Source organism: Mesoplodon densirostris, chromosome 14, assembly GCF_025265405.1.
Source record: "Mesoplodon densirostris isolate mMesDen1 chromosome 14, mMesDen1 primary haplotype, whole genome shotgun sequence".
Taxonomy (NCBI): domain Eukaryota; kingdom Metazoa; phylum Chordata; class Mammalia; order Artiodactyla; family Ziphiidae; genus Mesoplodon; species Mesoplodon densirostris.
In genome coordinates, this window is record NC_082674.1 from 78,027,892 (window position 1) to 78,048,530 (window position 20,639).

Below are 20,639 nucleotides of genomic sequence, written 5' to 3' on the forward strand. Positions count from 1 at the left end.
GGTAGTTTTTTAGTTATTAACTGAGAATTTTTAAATATACTTCAAATTATTATCCTGGTAATGAAGGAGAGGAAGTAGAAGAAGAGGTTACTGTCTAATTTCAATATTGGTCCTACTAGTAAACAGATAGTATGCAAAGAAGGGATAGGGACTGAGGTTATTGGAAAAAGACAACTTGAAAGAAATAACTGAAACAAAAATATAATCTTTCTAATACCAAAAGATATACCTCCCAACAATGCAAAATCCAACTCTAAGCTATGTAAAAGAGAAAGATTTAAAAAGTGGGTAGGGCTTCCCTGGTGGCGCAGTGGTTGAGAGTCCACCTGCCGATGCAGGGGGCGCGGGTTCGTGTCCTGGTCTGGGAGGATCCCACGTGCCGCGGAGTGGCTGGGCCTGTGAGCCATGGCCGCTGAGCCTGCGTGTCCAGAGCCTGTGCTCCGCAGCGGGAGAGGCCACAACAGTGAGAGGCCCGCATACCGCAAAAAAAAAAAAAAAAAAAAAAAAAAAAAAAGTGAGTAAAACTATTGTAAAGCAATTATACTCCAATAAAGATGTTAAAAAATAAAAAAATGCAAAGTGGGTAAAGCTATACCAGGCAGATGCAAAGAAAGAAAAGGCAGAAATCACAGTGTTGATATATGAAAAAGTCAAATTTAGGTCAAAAAGGCATTGAAAGAAACAAAGAAGGGCATTTTATAATGTTAAGGTTATAATTCACAGTGAAGATTTATTTATTTATTGTTATTAATATTTAATATCCCCTTAAACATCAGTTTTCATAAAGCAGGAACTATAGGAACTATGAGAAGAAATAGACAGGAATACAGTAATAATAGGAGATACACCAGTATACCTCTCTTAACCCAAAGAGATTAATCAAATGGATGAAAAGGTGGTAAGGATATTAAAGAAATATTATAAATATATAGTAAGCTCTGAATCCTGAGAATATATCTTCCTCTCAAGTATACTTGGAATATTCATAAAAACAGACCATGTCATAGGCAACAAAAAAAACTCCAATTAATTTGATGGAGTAGAAATAGTACAAAGAGCAATCTCAAACCACAATGCAATAAAACTAGACATTAATAACAAAGTCGAAAGACAGAAACGCCTTTGAATGCAGACGAAATCTGCCGAATTTCATGAAAATAATAATAGAATTTGACATATGGAAGATAGCTAAAAAATTATCAGAAGAAAAATTATTATAGTATTAAAATCTTGAAAACAGCAAAGTAAGACAGAAACAAAAAGGAAGGGCTTAAGTTATAAGCAGAATTTAACAAATTAGAATGAAAAGTCAGTAGTTTTTTTTTTTTTTTTTGGCCATGCCGCACGGCACGCAGGATCTTAGTTCTCCCATCAGGGGTCGAACCTGTGCCCCCTGCAGCACGGGTTAGCCAAACTAATTAAGAAAAAAAGGAAGCGCAAAAACAAACTTAGATATTTTGAGGCTAAGAACTTTTAAAACCATCAAGTCCTGGTTCCTTTTTAACAGTTCTTCCTTTAATTCATCTATCTTCCCTCATAGATAGGTACTTTCCACATTTTGCTTGAAAATCTTAACTAGATCACCTAGTTCATTAGACACATTTTCTACTTTCCATATTGTTGAATGTAACAGTGTTGCTAGATTTCTGCCACTGCATAACAAGGATCTCCCTTTTTCCAGTTTTAATAAGATCTCTCTCACTTTCCTTTAAGTCGCCCCAAAGTCTAAAATTTTGCTAACAATCATTCAGGGTGATCTAGGCTTTCACTAGCGCCCTCTTAAAATCATTCCAGTTTCTATCCACGGCCTGGTTCCAAAACCAGTTCTACCTTTTAGATATTTGTACTGGCAGCACCGCATTTCCAGATACCAAAACCTGTATTAGTTAACTATTGCTGCGCAACATGCTACCCCAAACTTAGAAGCTTAAAACAACAAAAGTTTGTCTCCTCGTTTCTGTGGGTCAGGAACGTGGGCACGGCTTCACTTGGTATTCTGACTCAGCGCTTCCTGCGAGGTTGCAATCATCTCCTGACTAAGGCAGGATCCTCTTCCAAGTTCGGGCATGTGGCTCTTGGCAGGCCTCCGTTCCTCACCACGTGGACTCCTTTACATACCACTTCTTCGACCTCGTGCTTTGGCTGGCTTCCTCCACAGCAAGAGAGCAAGAGAGAGCACCCAGGATGAAAGCTACAGTCTTTTTTATAACCTAATCACTTCTGACAAATCCTGTTTGCTAGAAGCAAGCTTCTACGTCTAGTCCACACTCAAAGGGAGGGGAATGAATCTCCACCTCTTGAGGGTAGGAGTAATAATGAATTTGTGGACAATTATTATTAGAGAAATGCCATTTAATTGATTTTATATTTTGCATTTTCACTTAATAGTACAGATAAACATTTTGTTGTTTCTATAAAATCTTCTAAAATACCATTTTAATTGATTGCTCTGTATTGTATTATACTTTAGTATCATTCTCTTACTATTGGACATGGAGATTTTTTTGTGATAAATCTTGAAGGACAGGTAGGAATTAGCTCGTTGACCAAAGAGACACAGAGAATACAAAAGCAAAAAGTGTGAAAAGGCTGGCATGGTTTGGGGAAGTCACTGAAGTCTCTAAATTCTTTCTGTTACTGTTTGAATATTTAAAGGGGTCACTAAATGGCTATCCTGTTAATTAGTTCTTGACTATGTCTTTTGCCCTCTTTACTCACCACGTTGTGGTGTCATGTTTGTTAAGAGTTCTATAGAAAGCATAATCACTGAGACTTGAACTTTATTTATTTTTAAAACATTTATTTATTTGGCTGGGCCGGGTCTTAGTTGTGGCATGCAGGATCTTCTTTGCAGCATGCGGGATCTTTAGTTGGGGCATGCGGACTTCTTAGTTGGGGCATGCGGACTTCTTAGTTGGGGCATGCGGACTTCTTAGTTGGGGCATGCGGACTCTTAGTTCCGTCATGAGGGATCTAGTTCCCCAACCAGGGATCGAACCAGGGGCCCCTGCATTGGGAGCATGGAGTCTTACCCACTGGACCACCAGGGAAGTCCCTAGACTTGAACTTTAGTACTTACCAACCAAGTGTATTGAAAGAAATAATCCACCAGTGTATGATAGGTAAAATAGCAAAGGAACACTTTCAAACACTAAACAGATACCAAACAATAACCAAAAAAAAGAAACTCAAAAATTCTGAAATTAAAAAAGTATACTATCCTTTTCACTTAAAAATTTAATAATTTTTAATTACTCTCTACTATTTCCAGCTATTTTTAATGTAGTCCAATTGCTAATTTTGGGTTAATAATTACTTCTTATTACTGTAGGTGAGCCACATACATATTTTTTTTAATAGCCTTCCTAATGACTTCTTAAAGTCTGTGTTCTAGACTCATTTTTGGGGGCTAGCCTGAAGAATCTACTCCCTTAAACAGAATCTTCTCTTCTCTGATGGCTCTTCCTGAATCAGTGCCTTTTTTTTTTTAGATGTTGGGGGTAGGAGTTTATTAATTTAATTTATTTATTTTTGCTGTGTTGCATCTTCGTTTCTGTGCGAGGGCTTTCTCTAGTTGTGGCAAGCGGGGGCCACTCTTCATCGCGGTGCGCAGGCCTCTCACTATGGCGGCCTCTTGTTGCAGAGCACAGGCTCCAGACGCGCAGGCTCAGTAGTTGTGGCTCACGGGCCCAGCTGCTCCGTGGCATGTGGGATCTTCCCAGACCAAGGCTCGAACCCGTGTCCCCTGCATTAGCAGGCAGATTCTCAACCACTGCGCCACCAGGGAAGCCCTGAATCAGTGCCTTTGTTTGAACTTCTTCTTAAGCAAGCCTTACCCCTTTAGTGTTCTTCAAATGAAAGGTTTTCTTTTGAGCCAGAGCTGACTTCTGTTAGTAACAGAGCAAACTTGGCTTTTAAATGGACAATATTTATTTCAAGTCCTAACCAAAAAGATTAGGTAGTTAAGCTTGAAGCATTTCATAACATAATTATTAAAAGATCTTCATATCACCTATCAAATCAACAAAAGCAGAATTAACAGCACCCCAAAACTAAACCCCAGAACATTTAAGAACAAGGTAGAGGAACACAGTTTGTCTTCTTAAACCAGCATTTAAGAATGGAGTAGAAGAAAACAGATCCTTCTACTGTAAAAGTATCAAGAGGTCAATTTAGTTCAGCACATTTTCACTGAGTTTGTTCTAGTCTTAGATGCTGGGAATGCAAGGATGATAAAATACAGAGGCAGTGTCTTTGTTGATAAGAACTTCAAAAAATTTTTTTAAAGAGGGTGCTCAGGGCTTCCCTGGTGGCACAGTGGTTGAGAGTCCGCCTGCCGATGCAGGGGACACGGGTTCGTGCCCCGGTCCGGGAGGATCCCACATGCCGCGGAGCGGCTAGGCCCGTGAGCCATGGCCGCTGAGCCTGCGCGTCCGGAGCCTGTGCTCCGCAGTGGGAGAGGCCACAGCAGTGAGAGGCCCGCGTACCACAAAAACAAACAAACAAACAAACAAAAAAAGAGGGTGCTCAACCTGGGAAGGTAATTATTTTGGCTAGATGGAGGATATTTGGTGATTTTTTTTTTGAAATTGCATTCATACTTGAAAAAGCTTATTCTTGATATTTGTCAATCACTGTCAGTTACTTGTGGTTTGCATTTCATCTTTGTTCAATTTTGTGGGTTGGATTTATGTTATATTTATAATTTGGAATGTTTTGATATCTTTTAGATTTAGGGTACTTACGCAATAGATTAAGAACTCTAAAGCTGTTTTAGGTAAAAATAAATTAATTCATACTCTATTCATGTTCTAGGACTCTTTTTGGTGATGAGGAACCAATTTTATTTCCTTTAAGATTAACTTAGGGGCTTCCCTGGTGGTGCAGTGGTTAAGAATCTGCCTGCCAATGCAGGGGACACGGGTTCGAGCCCTGGTCCAGGAAGGTCCCACATGCCCCGGAGTAACTAAGCCCGTGCGCCACAACTACTGAGCCTGTGTTCTAGAGCCCGCGAGCCACAACTTCTGAGCCCGCGTGCCACAGCTACTGAAGCCCGCGTGCCTAGAGCCCATGCTCCACAACAAGAGAAGCCACCGCAGTGAGAAGCCGTGCACTGCAATGAGGAGTAGCCCCCGCTTGCAGCAGCTAAAAGCCCGTGCTCAGCACCAAAGACCCAGCGCAGCCAAAAATTTTAAAAATAAAGATTAACTTAAATTTAAGATCACTTTAGAGCATAGAGGTGCAGTGTTTTCTATTTGAAGTCCTTGGGCCAAAGGGATGATGGGGAAAATGCTGCCATTAAAATCCCTGAGAAAAGAGGAAGATGTACTATTCCTCAGAAAATTTCAGAGAAGTTGGGGTGGAGGTGGTCTTTGGAGCAAGAATTTTCCAGTTAATACTTCAGAACCTACTAGGATAATATAATCTATTGGTTGGCACCTCTGGCTGAAACAAGCTTATCTAGTTACTAGTTAAATTTTCTTCCTTTTGTAAATGTAACATTTTTGGTTTTTCCTTCTTTTAGCATAATTCTCCATCCAGTGATGATAGTTCAGACTACAGCCTTGATTCAGAGGTCGAACATACAGAAAGTTCCCACAGAAAAAGAAGTGGTTTCTACAGGGATTATGACATTCCATTTCCTCAGGTATTGCCTTTATTTTTATTGTCATAAAATATACATAACATAAAATTTACCATTTTAACTATTTCTTTTTCTCTCTCTCTTTTTTTTAAATTGGAGTATAATTGACCTACAACACTGTGTTAGTTCCAGGTGCACAACATAGGATTCAATATTTCTATACATAAAATGATCACCACAATGTTTGGTTACCATCTGTTGCCATACAAAGATATTACATTATTATTAACTGTTTTCCCTATGCTGTACATTTCATCCCTGTGACTCATTTATTTTGCAACTGGAAGTTTGTACCTCTTAATTTCCCTCACCTATTTCATCCCCATTCCCCTCTGGTAACAACTTGTTTGTTCTATCTGTGAATCTGTTCCTGTTTTCTTATGTTTGCTCATTTGTTTTGGTTTTTAGATTCCACATGTAAGAGAAATAATAGTGATATTTATCTTTCTCTATCTGCCTTATTTCACTTTGCATAATGCCCTCTAAGTCCATCCTTATTGTCACAAATGGCAAGATTTCATTCTTTTTATGGCTGAGTAATATTCCATTGTATATATACTGCATATACTGCGTGTGTGTGTGTGTGTGTGTATATATATATATATATATATATATATATATATATATATATATATGTACTGCATCTTCTTTATCCATTCATCTATTAATGGACACTTAGGTTGCTTCCATATCTTGGCTATTATAAACAATGCAGCAGTGAACATAGGGGTGCATATATCTTTTCAAATTAGTGTTTTTATTTTCTCTGGGAAAATACCCCAAAGTGGAATTGCTGGATATTTGGTAGTTCTATTTTTAATATTTTGAGAAATCTCTGTACTGTTTTCCACAGTGGCTGCACCAATTTACATTCCCACCAACAGCGTACAAGTGTTCCCTTTCCTCCACATTTTCACCAACACTTGTTATTTCTTGTCTTTTTGACGATAGCCATTCTGCCAGGTGTGAGGTGATATATCCTTGTGGGTTTGTTTTTTTTTAATTAATTAATTATTTTTGGTTGCATTGGGTCTTTGTTGCCATGCACTGGCTTTCTCTAGTTGCAGGGAGCGGGGGCTACTCTTCGTTGCGGTGCACGGTGGCTTCTCTTGCTGTGGAGCACAGGCTCTAGGCACATGGGCTTCAGTAGTTGTGGCGCACAGGCTCAGTAGTTGTAGTTCACGGGCTCTAGAGCACAGGCTCAGTAGTTGTGGCGCACAGGCTTAGCTGCTCCGCGGCATGTGGGATCTTCCTGGTCCAGGGCTCAAACCCGTGTCCCCTGCATCGGCAGGCGGGTTCTTAACCACTGCGCCACCAGGGGAGCCCTATCCTTGTGGTTTTGATTTGCATTTCCCTGATGATTAGTGATGCTGAGCATCTTTTCATGTGTCTGTTGGCCATTTGTATGTCTTTGGAAAAATACACTATTTTCACCATTTTAAGATATACAGTTCAGTGACATTAAATTTATTTACAATGTTGTGCAGCCATCACTGTCCATTTCCAGGACTTTTTCATCTTCCTAAACAGAAGCCATGTACCTATCAAGCAATAATACCTAATTTCCCCCTCCCTCCACTCCTGGTAACCACTATTCTACTTTCCATCTCTGTGAATTTGCCTGCTCTAGGTACTTCATATAGGTGGAATCATGCTGTATTTGTCCTTTTATGTCTGGCTTATTTCACTTACCATAAATTTTTCAAAGTTCATCTGTGTTGTAGTACATATCAGAATTTCCTTCCTTTTCAAAGCTGTATAATATTCAATTATATGTATATACCACATTTTGTCAATAGATACTTGGATTGCTTCCACCTTTTGCGTATTGTGAATAATGCTGCTATGAGCGTGGGTGTATAGGTATCTCTTTGAGACTCTGCTCTCAATTCTTTGGAGTATAGACCTAGGAGTGGAATTGCTTGATGATATGTTACTTCTACATTTAACTTTCTGAGGAACTACCAACTGTTTCCCACAAAGGCTGCACCATTTTACATTTCCACCAACAATGCATGAGATTTTTCTGATTTCTCCACATCCTTGTGAAGCTTGTTATTTTCTGTTTTTGTTTGTTTGTTTTGTTTTGGATAACAGCCTTCCTAATTGGTGTGAAATGATATCTCACTGTGGTTTTGAGTTACTGCTTTTTAAAGAGAAAAATTAAACTTTCAGTTTCATTCTTTGCTTTCTGATATTTAAAAAAATATTTTATAAGACATATGCTACAAATTTTAAACCTTTGAAAGTAAAGAATACGTCATGTATTTGTCTGTTAGGGCTGCCATAACAACATACCACAGACTGGTGGCTTAAACAACAGAAATTTATTTTCTCACAGTCTGGAGGCTAGATCTGAGTCCAAGATCGAGGTGCTGGCAGGTTTGGTTTCCTCTGAGGGCCACAGCGGAAGGATCTGTTTAGGTCTTTCTCCTTGGCTTGTACATGGTCACCTTCATGCTGCTTTGTCCTCACATGATCATTCCTCTGTGCACGTGGACTCTTGGTGTCTCTGTGTGTCCACATTTCCTCTTATAAGGGCAGCAGTCAAATTGGATCAGGGCCCACCCTAACATCCTCATTTTAACTTAATCACCTCTTTAAAGGCCCTTTCTCTAAACACTCATATTTTGAGGTACTGGGGGTTAGGGCTTCAGTATAGGAATTTTATGCCACCTACCTCTTCAAGTGCAAACATTATTTGATGTGTTTTAAACAGAAAAGAAATTAAAACAACATGATATACTTTATGTCTTCCTTAAATATGTTGCACTGTATGAACAGAATCTTCAATCTAAATACTATTTTGTGCTAGAAAAATCCTGATGCTCTCAGGAGCACTGAGCAGTATTCAGGTCAGTGTGCATGTATCTGAAAAACCCCAGACTTTCTGAGTTCTGGTGGGTGGGGGTCGCTAAGACTTCCGCTTTTTCCAGACTCTGGACTCCTTTTGTTCCCAAAGATTGAAAGGATAGTCAGAAATGCTGTTGAACCTTTCAGATGATTTTTCATGCTGGGCTGATGCTTTCAGAGCAAAAACGGCTCCAAATACTGCTCACTTCTGGGGATTTTCATCTACTCCATGGGTAACAGTTCAGTAATCCTTCACTAATTTGTTAGCTCTCTGATGTCTACAGTGGTCTGAAAAAAATATCTTGTCTATCTCTGCTGCATTTTTTTAGGAGGAGGACTGATCTGAATTAAATTACCTAGTCTGCCATTAGAAGAGAAAGTTCAGGATCATTTCCTTCACATATGGTTTAGTGTTGACTCACTGAGGTTAGAAAGTATATCCTAAAAATCTCATTTAATTAGATAACAAGTATCTACTGTATGACACTTCTACAGTTATAGGCCGACAATAGAATATAGTATTAGCATCTAGCTATTAAATTAGAGGACTTAATATATCTCCTTTTTCCTCATCCTTGTTCAGGGTCTCCTGTTCTCTTATTTCATGCTTAGAGTGATAGCCTGTGTAACAGAAACCAAATCTGCCCCCACAGACATTCTAGCAGGTAGATAGCCTAATAATCAATAAGCAAAGTGATGAGAGAAACTATATCCTTCAGTAAAATTTATAGTCTTTTTCATTTCTTTTATCTTCAGGAGGGCTTTTAAAAATACTTGCTAGATCTTTGCTGGTGAGTACATTTTGTTCATTCCAAATGGTGAACATGTGAAGCAGGAGATACTGTCCTAGAGAACTGGGGCTGCTCTGTAACCCCTCATTCATTTAGCGCTTCCTGGAGAGCTTGCACCGCATGGGTGGTGCCCTGATGCAAACACTAAGCACTGAAGCAAGCCACATTAGAGTCTGTCACTGCAGAAGAAGCCCTGAGGTTTGCATAATTAGAGGGCTATTAGGATTATTTGCAGTTGGGAAAACAAGGGAGGGATGGATTGAAAGTTTAGGGATAATTCTGCTTGAAAAAGTAGGAATTATGGAGATTATTTTTGTAAAGGCTGTGAAAAATCAGAGAATTGGATTAATATTAAGACTTAAAGCTTTTGTGAAAAGCATCTAATCTCTAGAGAAAAATTCATACTCGCCCATTAACAGAGAGTAATCCTTGCTCATTAGGCATTGAAATATATTATTGAAGAATTAATGTAATCACAGTTTTTATAAAAGGAAATGTAAGTACCACTCAACTAATTAATTAATCTTCAACTTAATCAAAGCAATTATTTTTTGTTTTATTTTCATAGTGGCTTTTTTTAAAACGTAAGAAACTGCCTTTTGGCTATAATTGTAAATCCCCTTCTGAATTTCTGAAGTGCTAGACTGAGAACAGTTTATAAACTTTAAAAATGTTGCTTAAAAAAATTTGGAAATCTAATATAATGTCTTCAAAATTTCAAATTGATGAGCTAATTGATTTTCTTGATTGCTTTAGTTATACACTTTTTCTCTATTTTATAATTGCTGAAAAGGACTTAGTATTTCTCTTAATTTTACTTTTTATTTTTTTTGAATTTTTGAATTTTATTTTATTGTTATTTTTTATCCAGCAGGTTCTCATTAGTTATCTGTTTTATACATATTAGCGTATATATGTCAATCCCAATCTCCCAGTTCATCCCACCACCACCACCACCGCCCCCTGCCCCCGCCCCCACTTTCCCCCCATGGTGTCCATACGTTTGTCCTCTACATCTGTGTCTCTATTTCTGCCCTGCAAACTGGTTCATCTGTACCATTTTTCTAGGTTCCACATATATGAGTTAATATACAATATTTGTTTTTCTCTTTCTGACTTACTTCACTCTGTATGTTCTCTGCATTTTATTAAAAACACAGTCTCATGTTGGTATTCTGCCAGGGCAGTATTTTTATATCACATTTAAAATGTACTAAACTGTAAATGAGTCATGGTCTGACTTTTTCTAGATCCTCAAGCTATAATTATGTGCAATTTTTTCTTGCTTTCTTATAAAAAGATTGAGAATAGATATGATAGAAGTAATAAAATATTTCAGTGAATAGAGTTATACTTGAATACTATCATTAAATGAACTTCTAGGACTACAATGTATTTTGTGTTTTTACATGCTTTAGTAAAAAGCAATAAAATTAATAATGTATAAGTGCAATAAATAATTTCTAATGAGCAATTTATTCATTAGATGTTTTTTACTATTAGGGAAATCTCTGTTTTTTCTATTAGACCTCAAATATAAATATTTTCTTTTTACAAATTTGACTTTACATATAGTTTTTTAATTAAATATAATATGCTTAAACGTGTCATTTGGGAATTTTTGAATCTTAGGAGACTCTATATATTTTCTACCCTTGCTCCAAGCTATTTCACTATTCTTTTTTTTCTGTTTTCAAAAAGACCTCTTCAGTTTTTTGGAGACGGAATTTCTGTATGACAGTATGGATTTTAAAGTACTCTTATGTGTATAAATATCGAGGCATGGAGCATGAGAAACATAAGACATGGACATGGAAAACAAAAAGTGAACAAGACACACTCTCCAGCAATGTTCTATGCACATTATAATGTTTAATAACATCAGAGTAGCATTTAGCTTTTTGAACTTAGTTTTAAATAGTGCCATAGATAAGTTCTAACCAAGAGGCAGAACTAATAACTGTCTTTTCCCCTTCTTTCTCCCAAATTTCTGGGGGAAAAAAGATGTCCTGTGTTACTATCAATTCCTACATATAACTGAAAAATCTTGATAATGGTTGTGCGTTTTCACTTAGCATGGACATATATCAGGAAGCTACATGGCATCAAAGAAGAGTCAACATAACAGAAAATTTAAAAGTAAAGAATATGATGAGTACAGTACCTACAGTGATGATAACTTTGGTAACTACAGTGATGACAACTTTGGTAACTACAGTCAGGAAACAGAGGAAGATTTTGCCAGTCAGCTGAAACAATACAGGCAAGCTAAAGAAACCTCAAATACTACTTTAGGATCATCATTTTCTAAAGAACCAGGGAAAAAACAAAGATTGAAAGGAATTCAGCAAGGTAAGTTTGAAATTGTCTGTTTTTTAATATGAGAACCTTATTAACACAGGTAAAAATGAAGTAAAATCTTAAATTTCTTTGCCCTTTCTCATGATCAGCTTATTCCTGTGCTTCCTGAATTCGTTTTTATTTATTTTGTAGACCTTGAGGACAAAAATCTACAAATATTTCAATCTGCATGATATCTTAAAATTTGAATTTAAAAGATTTCTTAATATTTTTAAAGTGTATAAAAATGTAAAACAACTTTCCTGTTATGTTTTTCCCCTCCCTTCTATATGGTATCAGTATACTGAAAGAAATAACCTACCTTTTTCAGCTGTCTCTGTTACTCTGTATTACTTTATGTTTTAGACCTGTAAGGACAGAATCCTGGGAAGCTATTCTTTTACTAGGCTTTAAAATGTAGTGATCATCTTTGCTATGTAAATGTACTCAGGACAATAGACATTCTTCAGGATCAGAAATAAGAACATAATCTAAAGAAATTTCTAGAGTGATAACCTATTCATCTGCTATATTGAGGTACATCGTCCCTGGAGAGACCAGTACAAGATTGCCATAGAAATTATGGGTCACATCAGGGTCAAATCAGCCTTAAGAACTGTCCACTCAATATGTCTGCTTCAAGAAAACTGGAGCGAGATGAGGCTGAGGTGAAGTAGTGAGCACCCAAGCCCTATGTAACTATCATTTAATTATCATTGAAAAAAGGAATCAGTTATGAGTAAATTTGGTTATTTTTATGGCTTTATTTTTTCTTGATTTCCAAGCAAAATTCCTTTGAAAAATGTGGATCTAGGCTTTGTTGAACTAAAGAGGCAGGAATTTGTCTATGCATATGCTATTGTAATTAGTAAGTTTGTTCCTGGAGTCCAGACATAGTGGTGTCAGGGATCATTCCACTTGGGGAATAAGGGGAATGTAGAGGCCTTGTTCATCCCTTCCCACCTGGGGTTCTTCCTTTCAAACTCTTTCTGTTTGTTCTGTTAAAGAATTGAGTATTGCATTTTATTTTGACTTTCATTTTTTCCCCCAGAATTATGAAAATAATATATGGTCAAATGTAGAAAACTTTTTCTATGTGTAGAAAAGATAACCCAGCAAAGATCAAAGATAAAACAAAAGCAGTTTGAATCCCTACTCCCAGAGACAATTACTATTAATATTTTTGGTATACTTTTTTTTTTTTTGGCTGTGCCACAGCTTGTGGGATCTTAGTTCCCCAACCAGGGATCCAACCAGGCCCCCTGCAGTAGAATCACGGAGTCCTAACCACTGGACTGCCAGGGAATTCCCCGGTATACATTCATCTAGAATTTTTTTTTTTTTTTTTTTTTTTTTGCCGTACGCGGGCCTCTCACTGTTGTGGCCTCTCCCGTTGCTGAGCACAGGCTCCAGACGCGCAGGCCCAGCGGCCACGGCTCACGGGCCCAGCCGCTCCACGGCATGTGGGATCTTCCCGGACCGGGGCACGAACCCATGTCCCCTGCCTCGGCAGGCGGACTCTCAACCACTGCGCCACCTGGGAAGCCCCATCTAGAATTTTTTGACAATTATTTTTTAACAAAAAACTATACACTGTTATAACTTGGTTTTTTCCCTTAACTGTGAATTGTATCTCAGTCATTCTTATGTTAATGAGTAGATTTTAATGTCTACATTCTATTCAATTAAATAGATATGCCATAATTTGTCTAATAAACTGTTAGGTTTGTTTGTTAGTAATTATTTGGGATTTAAGTTGCACCCATTTTTAAAAATTCTGTGATTAACCCTGCATATCTATACATATCTTGGCAAACATTTTTTTTTGAGAGTAAATGCTGAAATGTAGAATTGAGTCAAAAGACATAGCTACATTTGAAGATTTTTGATCCATATACAAAGTTGATATCCAAAAAGGTGATGTAGCAATTTATAACACCCCTGCCAGTGTGTGCAAATGCCAATTTCTCCAAATCCCTACCAACATTATTCTTTGAGGTGAAAATAGTTATGTTATCTTTAAATTTTTAATTTCTTTTATTTCTTTAATGAAGTGAAACATTTTTCTATATATCTATTGGCTATTTTGTAGGTTTAATACCATTAGAAAACTTATTAGTTCAATATGACTTTGGTATAATGAGAAATCACTTTGTATTGTAACTTACTACTCAAATATATAATTTTAGTCATTTGAGTATCTCTTTAGAGACTTTTAAATATCAAGTTTTTCAAAAGTAAAAGACAAGTATAAATTTTGCTTGGAGATATATGTGATGTCTATTCAACATTATCAGTAGAAACTCAATTTGCCACAAATTAATCACTAATACCTACAATGTCTTCCTTAGAGATGAATGTACTATTTAATTCTCTTAAAAACAGAAAATATTGTTAATTGCTTATTCTAAGGAAAATTGAGAAGAATAAAACTAGATTTGACCTCTCCAGCCATGTATATATTCTTGTTTCTTGCCTTCCTTATGTTGATAACATCCCTTAAGAAACAAAACAATAAGGAGCAGTACCCATGAAGCAAAATGTAAAGACAATTAATTTTTTTCACTGAATCTAAAGGGAAAAAAAGAATACACTGTACATTATAGACTATTTAAAATATGCTATTCCCTGTAAACTAGTAGATTGTCTAGTGTGCCGTTTTTTTTAACTATCTGAAGTACATTTTAACTTTTTTAGGTATTGAACAGAGGGTTAAAAGTTTTAATGTTGCTCGTGGACGCGGCTTGCCGAAGAAAATCAAACGCAAAGACCGTGGAGGAAGGGCCAATAAAGGGCCTAATGTGTTTTCAGGAACGGATGACTTTCAAGAGGTACTGAGAATTTATATATAATGAGGAGAGGAGCTTTTCCATTTTGTAACTTATTTGGCTGCAAAAGAAAGCATTGTGATTTTTTAAAATTTATTTATTTTATTTATTTACTTTTGGCTGCACTGGGTCTTCGTTGCTGCGCGTGGGCTTTCTCTAGTTGCGGTGAGCAGGAGCTACTCTTCGTTGCCGTGAGCGGGCTTCTCACTGCGGTGGCTTCTCTTGTTGAGGAGCACGGGCTCTAGGTGCGCGGGCTCAGTAGTTGTGGCATGTGGGCTCAGTAGTTGTGGTGCACGGGCTTAGTTGCTCCGTGGCATGTGGGATCTTCCCGGACCAGGGCTTGAACCCGTGTCCCCTGCATTGGCAGGCGGATTCTTAACCACTGTGCCACCAGGGAAGCCCAGCATTGTGATTTTAATGCTACTTTCCTAGTAAATGAAACATTTCCAGTTCAGATCGAATGAGTATAGATGAATTCCAGAAAAGAAGTATTGTTTTAATTAGTTTTGATAGCAGTACACAGATGCACGCTTTGGTGCCCTCGAAATAAAATCAGTAAGTTGCAAAGCAGCTCAAAATAAAATTGATACGTCTGGAAGCAAACATGTTTGTTCTATGAGTTCTCTGTTGTACTTTCCTTTCCTAGGAGTCATGGTCCCTAGATGCAAATGGCAATAAAATGCTAACAGCTCAATACGTAGCAGGACCAAGAGGGGAGATAGTGGTAAATTCACTTACTTATTACAGTTAAAATCATTAAAAGAGAAGAAAGGAGGTATAAATGGTTGGAAAGATGAATTTATGAACTATGTGTATTAGATATTGAATAAATATATGTTGAATTTAACAGTACATTTCAACCTTGTAGCGACTTTCTGGATTAGAGTGGTCCAATTCCTGTATTCTGCCACTGTTCCAGTAAGATTTGATTGAATTGTACAGAGCAAGGGTGGGTTATCAGTAACTGCAACCTTGATTGATAGAAAAGGGATAGTAGGGGCTTCCCTGGTGGTGCAGTGACTAAGAATCCGCCTGCCAATGCAGGGGACACGGGTTCGAGCCCTGGTCCAGGAAGATCCCACATGCCGCAGAGCAACTAAGTACGTGCGCCACAACTACTGAGCCCACGTGCCACAACAACTGTAGCCCACGTGCCACAACTACTGAAGCCCATGCGTCTAGAGCCCGTGCTCCGCAACAAGAGAAGCCACTGCGATGAGAAGCCCGTGCACCGCAACGAAGAATAACCCCCGCTCACCACAACTAGAGAAAGCCTGTGCACAGCAACAGAGACCCAATGCGGCCAAAGTTTTTTTAAAAATTAAAAGAAAAAGAAAAGGGATAGTAACATATTGTAATTGGAAAATGCTCAGTTTTCTCATTTATGGGTTTAAAGATAATGGGCAAAGATTTCTTTTTTTTTTTTTTTTTTTTTTTTTTTCTTTTTGCGGTATGTGGGCCTCTCACTGTTGTGGCCTCTCCCGTTGCGGAGCACAGGCTCCGGATGCGCAGGCCCAGCGGCCATGGCTCACGGGCCCAGCTGCTCCGCGGCATATGGGATCCTCCCAGACCGGGGCACGAACCCGTATCCCCTGCATCGGCAGGCGGACTCTCAACCACTTGCGCCACCAGGGAGGCCCCAAAGATTTCTTAATATGTACTCATTAATGTACTACTTAGGGAGTTGTTAACAGAAAAAAGAAGTTTGGGCCCAAATGAATTTGTGAAACCTAGCACATGCTACGCTACTCTTGGGGATTCTCAGTCAACATTAATGTATTAAACGCTCTGAGCAGGTTAGGCATAAAGAAGTCTGTTTTACTTTGTTCAACCCATCATTTTCAAAATTTACTTGACCATGAACTCTTTTTTTCCTATACACCTACTAACATTTACTCTTAACTCACCGCTCCATGGAAACAAACTTAGAATTTCTGAGTGACTATAACCTGCCTGTCCATCTTTCTAGACACGTATAGATGTCTAGTATGTGCTGCTTTCACTAGGCCAAATTAATATGAATGTTTTCTAAATAAGCCTTCTCCTATATTCAGTACTTATACCCTATATGTGAAAAAAAATTAGCTTCCAAGAAAGTATGGCATTGATCATGTTACTGCCTATCTCTGAGCTTCAGTTTGATCGATCTGTAAAATTAGAGTACAGTAACTCTAATGGCCTCTAACTCTAATGGCCTCTTCAAGCACTAATATTTTAGATGTTTGCAGATCTGGGCTGCAACTAAAAGATTTCTTTATCATGTAGTAGAAAATCAGAATAAATTCTTTCTTTTACATTTATCAGATTTAGAATATTTTTCCTTTATCAAGATTAAAATATGTTATCAACACTATGTCAGTTTATTGGCTCTCATGAGAGAATTCTTCTTACGGTTCCAGAAACAAGCAGGAGCGTGTCAGAGTCCAAGGAAGCAGCTCATTTTCAGGAGTGCTTTGGTGGAGGCCCATCCAGGGTAGAGTGAACATACTTGGAGTGGCCAACATAGATCCATTTTTACCCTTGCCTTTTCAAGGAGTATAAGATCCTCCATAACTGATTAAATTTGTAAAATAAAAAAAAATAAAAATAAAAAATTATATAAAAAAAAAAAATACCTTTCCCTTCCCCAGAAAAAAAAAAAAAAAAAAAAAAAAAAAAAAGATCCTCCAAAGGCCAGATAAATTTAGGAATACCTGCATGTCACACTAATTTTCTTGAAAACTCAAGTATAGTCACAGAACATGCAAACTTTTGATGGATTTTAAAGACTTATTCATTCTTTTGGCCATAAAACTCCTAAAATTTTTTAGTCTTTATAGTAGCTATTAAATTTTTTTATAAATACATATTCTTTTCCCAGTAGATCCTTTAATTTCCTCCTCCTTTTAGTATATTTAAAAAATCCTTTATGCTCTTGTTCCCTATACCAATATAATACATCCTCTAGAGTAAATAAATTTTAAAATCACCAAGTGGGTAGTTTGGTTTTTCCCTCCCTTTCTCTGTCTTTTCCTTCTCTCTCTCTTTCTTTCTTTCTTTTTTTTTTTTTTTTTCTGACCACACCACACAGCTTGCGGGATCCTAGTTCCCTGACCAGGGATCAAACCCATGCCCCCTGCGGTAGAAGCGCAGAGTCCTAACCCTGGACCACCAGGGAATTCCTTCTCCCTCTTTCTTGAATTGTGTTTTCTTTGAAACAGTGTGATATAGTGCAAAGAGTTCTATCTGATTCTACTAACATGAAACGCGTAACCTTTGGCAAGTCACTAACTTCACTAATCTTCAGTTTTCATATTAGTCCAATAAGGGTGATGAACTAGATTACTTCTGTCATTCTTCCAGCTCTTATAGTTCATAAAAGATCTTAAGGATAGAGGACAACACAACATTGTGAATCAACTATACTCCTATATAAAATAAAAAGTAAATTAAAAATTTAAAAAAGGATAGAGAACATTTGTGGTTCTTCTGTAGGCTCAAGCTTAAAAGATCAGACCTTCTAGGCACTTTATTTTATCCTGAAATTTTGTTTAAGTTGCTTTAGATTTTCTAGAATACCTTGATTATAGTCAGTTTTCCCATAGTTATTGGTACTGCAATACTTACTACTCGTTTAAACAGAACTAAACTGGAAAAAAACAGCCCCCTGCGGTCCTCCATTAAGACAACGAGGTGTATCATTAGAAAGTAACATAGACAGAAAGAGTGAGTTATTAAAGAAACATAGGTACAACTTGGTACATTTTTCAGCGTTTTTTTGGGGGGGAGGATGATTACCTAATATTTTTACTTTTTAATTTCAGAGTTATATTCCTCAAGTTGGCTCATTGACTTTGCACAATGCACTCTCTTTGGCTGCCTTTTTTTTTCTTTTCTTTTCTTTTTTTGCGGTACGCGGGCCTCTCACTGTTGTGGCCTCTCCCGTTGCGGAGCACAGGGTCCGGACGCGCAGGCTCAGCGGCCATGGCTCACGGGCCCCGCCGCTCTGCGGCATGTGGAATCTTCCCGGACCGGGACACGAACCCATGTCCCCTGCATCGGCAGGCAGACTCTCAACCACTGTGCCACCAGGGAAGCCCTGGCTGCCTATTTTATTACAGCCACAATTCCTTGTACAGAAGGCATATGTGAACTGGTCATTTATATCTACTTGTTCTAAGTGAGCCTAGAAATAGAAAATGTTTGTAAGTAAAATTTACATAGATTTAAGACTTTTTAAATGATCCTATCAGAGTAGAGTATAAGCAGTTTCTTTGCGTTTTCCTTGGGCAATTTGGGTATATATATATATTTTTAAAAGAACCTCAAAGATTATCTATTTTCCTGGTATTCTTATACTTTTTTCAGAATTCTTCTAGTAAAATATATATTTCATCAGTTGGGAGTGCTGAGGGTCAGATTTAAGTGTAGCCATCTGTTTCCTTAAGTGTTTGCTGTGAGGCAGTTTCCTGTTTTCAGTAGATTGTGCTTTGTTCTCCATCTTCTAACAGATTGAGGGAAAAGGGAAAACTGATATCAAATCAGAAGAGCAAATATCAATAGTTATTAAGCTCCTCGATGTTCAAGGCACTATGCATGCTAAGAGCCTGAAAAACAGTGATGTTTTATAGCGCTCATGAGTGGAAGTCCTTAGCTTGGCTAAGCATCATACTCTCTTGCTACTCAACCCTCTTATACTTGTAGCAAAAGTTGAATAGGGGACTGAGGAGAAGAACTAAGAAAAATAAGTAGGGCTGTGAGATTTTCTACCACATACTAGTTTTTCTTAATTTTTTTAATTTAAAAGTTAAAGATAATACATCCTCCATTTTTTTGCTATAGAAAGTACAAAATAACCACACACACAAGCAATCTGTAATTTTTTAGAGATACATCTAGAGACATACACTGTCAAAGGTAGAGGTATATTCTTTTAGTCTTTTTCTTTGTCTTTATTATTATAAACTGGGGTCACATTTTCACTTGGTAAGGTATTGTGAACATTTTCTTATGTCCCCAAATTGTCTTTCTATCCCATGATTTTTTAATGACAGTATAATATTCTACCACCTAAATGTATCATAATGTGTTTGACTTGTCTCCTAGTTTTGGATGGGTACAGTATTTCTAGATTTTGTTTTGTTTGTTTGTTTTACTTGTAAATAATTCTGCAGCAGTTATTTTTGTGAATAAATCTTTGTGTGCCTTCCTGATAATTCCTTCAGAATAATCCTGAAAAGTATAAATTTTGTGTCAAACAGTATGGATATTTTACGTCTTCTATTAACAGTACATGAGAGTAAATATTTTATTGTACCTTTGCCAAAGTACTATTGTTAATTTTCAAGATTTTCATAATTTTATTTTGAAAAACGTAGTTGTGTGTCCTCATTAAATTAGAAATAGGGTTCTTTGCAACTACTAGTATAGCAATAAGCACTTTTCTAGAAGCATATCTCTCTCCAAGTAAATGAATAGCATCAGAATGTCCAGTCTTCACTACTTTTAATAATCAATGTATACTGCTTTCTAGATTCATTTGACTATAAATTTTAATACCTTTTTACTACTTCATATGTTTTATTTAAATAATTTTTTTTCTTGCAGTATAGTAAACCAGGGAAAAAATGGAAGGTTATGACTCAGGAATTTATTAATCAACACACAGTGGAACATAAAGGAAAACAAATCTGTAAATACTTTCTGGAAGGGAGATGTATTAAGGTAAATTTATAGGGGTATCATAAATCGTTTTAACTTCTGAAATAATCTTTAAAATTTAAAGTCATTTTAGGGAGTGGTTAGTTTTTTCGTTTCTCATATAGTTGTAATAAAACTGGTTCTTCAAAATGTATCTTGCATTGAATACTGTATATCAGAACTCATTTAATTATATTCTGGGGCAGTAATATAACTTGTTGAAATGACATTTTATTTAACAAACCCATGATGCTGACTGTATGGCAAGTACTGTTCTAAGTAGATTACTAATATTAAACGTTTTAATCTTTACAGTGACACAGTGAATTGTAGTTGCTGTTATTACCCTCATTTTTAACATGGCCAAACCAGGAGGTTAAATAAGTCCCCAGAGTAGCCCACCTAGAAACGGTGAGTGCTGGTGGAGCCAGGCAGTATCCTCTGAGGTCATGCTGACTCTGCTGGCTCTCTGCACAGAGCCACATCCACTGTCTTGGGCAAGAA

At 37.2% G+C, this 20,639-nt stretch overlaps 1 protein-coding gene across 2 annotated transcripts in view; it reads left to right on the plus strand.

Moving 5' to 3' along the window:
• The window catches only part of ZC3H6 (zinc finger CCCH-type containing 6), a 55,033-nt gene that overhangs the window by 22,175 nt on the left and 12,219 nt on the right, over positions 1 to 20,639 (plus strand). For both annotated transcript variants that reach the window (XM_060117431.1, XM_060117432.1), the window contains exons 3-6: positions 5,525 to 5,647; positions 11,364 to 11,640; positions 14,326 to 14,459; positions 20,043 to 20,159. In XM_060117431.1, coding sequence (XP_059973414.1) covers positions 5,525 to 5,647; positions 11,364 to 11,640; positions 14,326 to 14,459; positions 20,043 to 20,159 — 651 coding nt within the window. The remainder of the gene's footprint in view (positions 1 to 5,524; positions 5,648 to 11,363; positions 11,641 to 14,325; positions 14,460 to 20,042; positions 20,160 to 20,639) is intronic.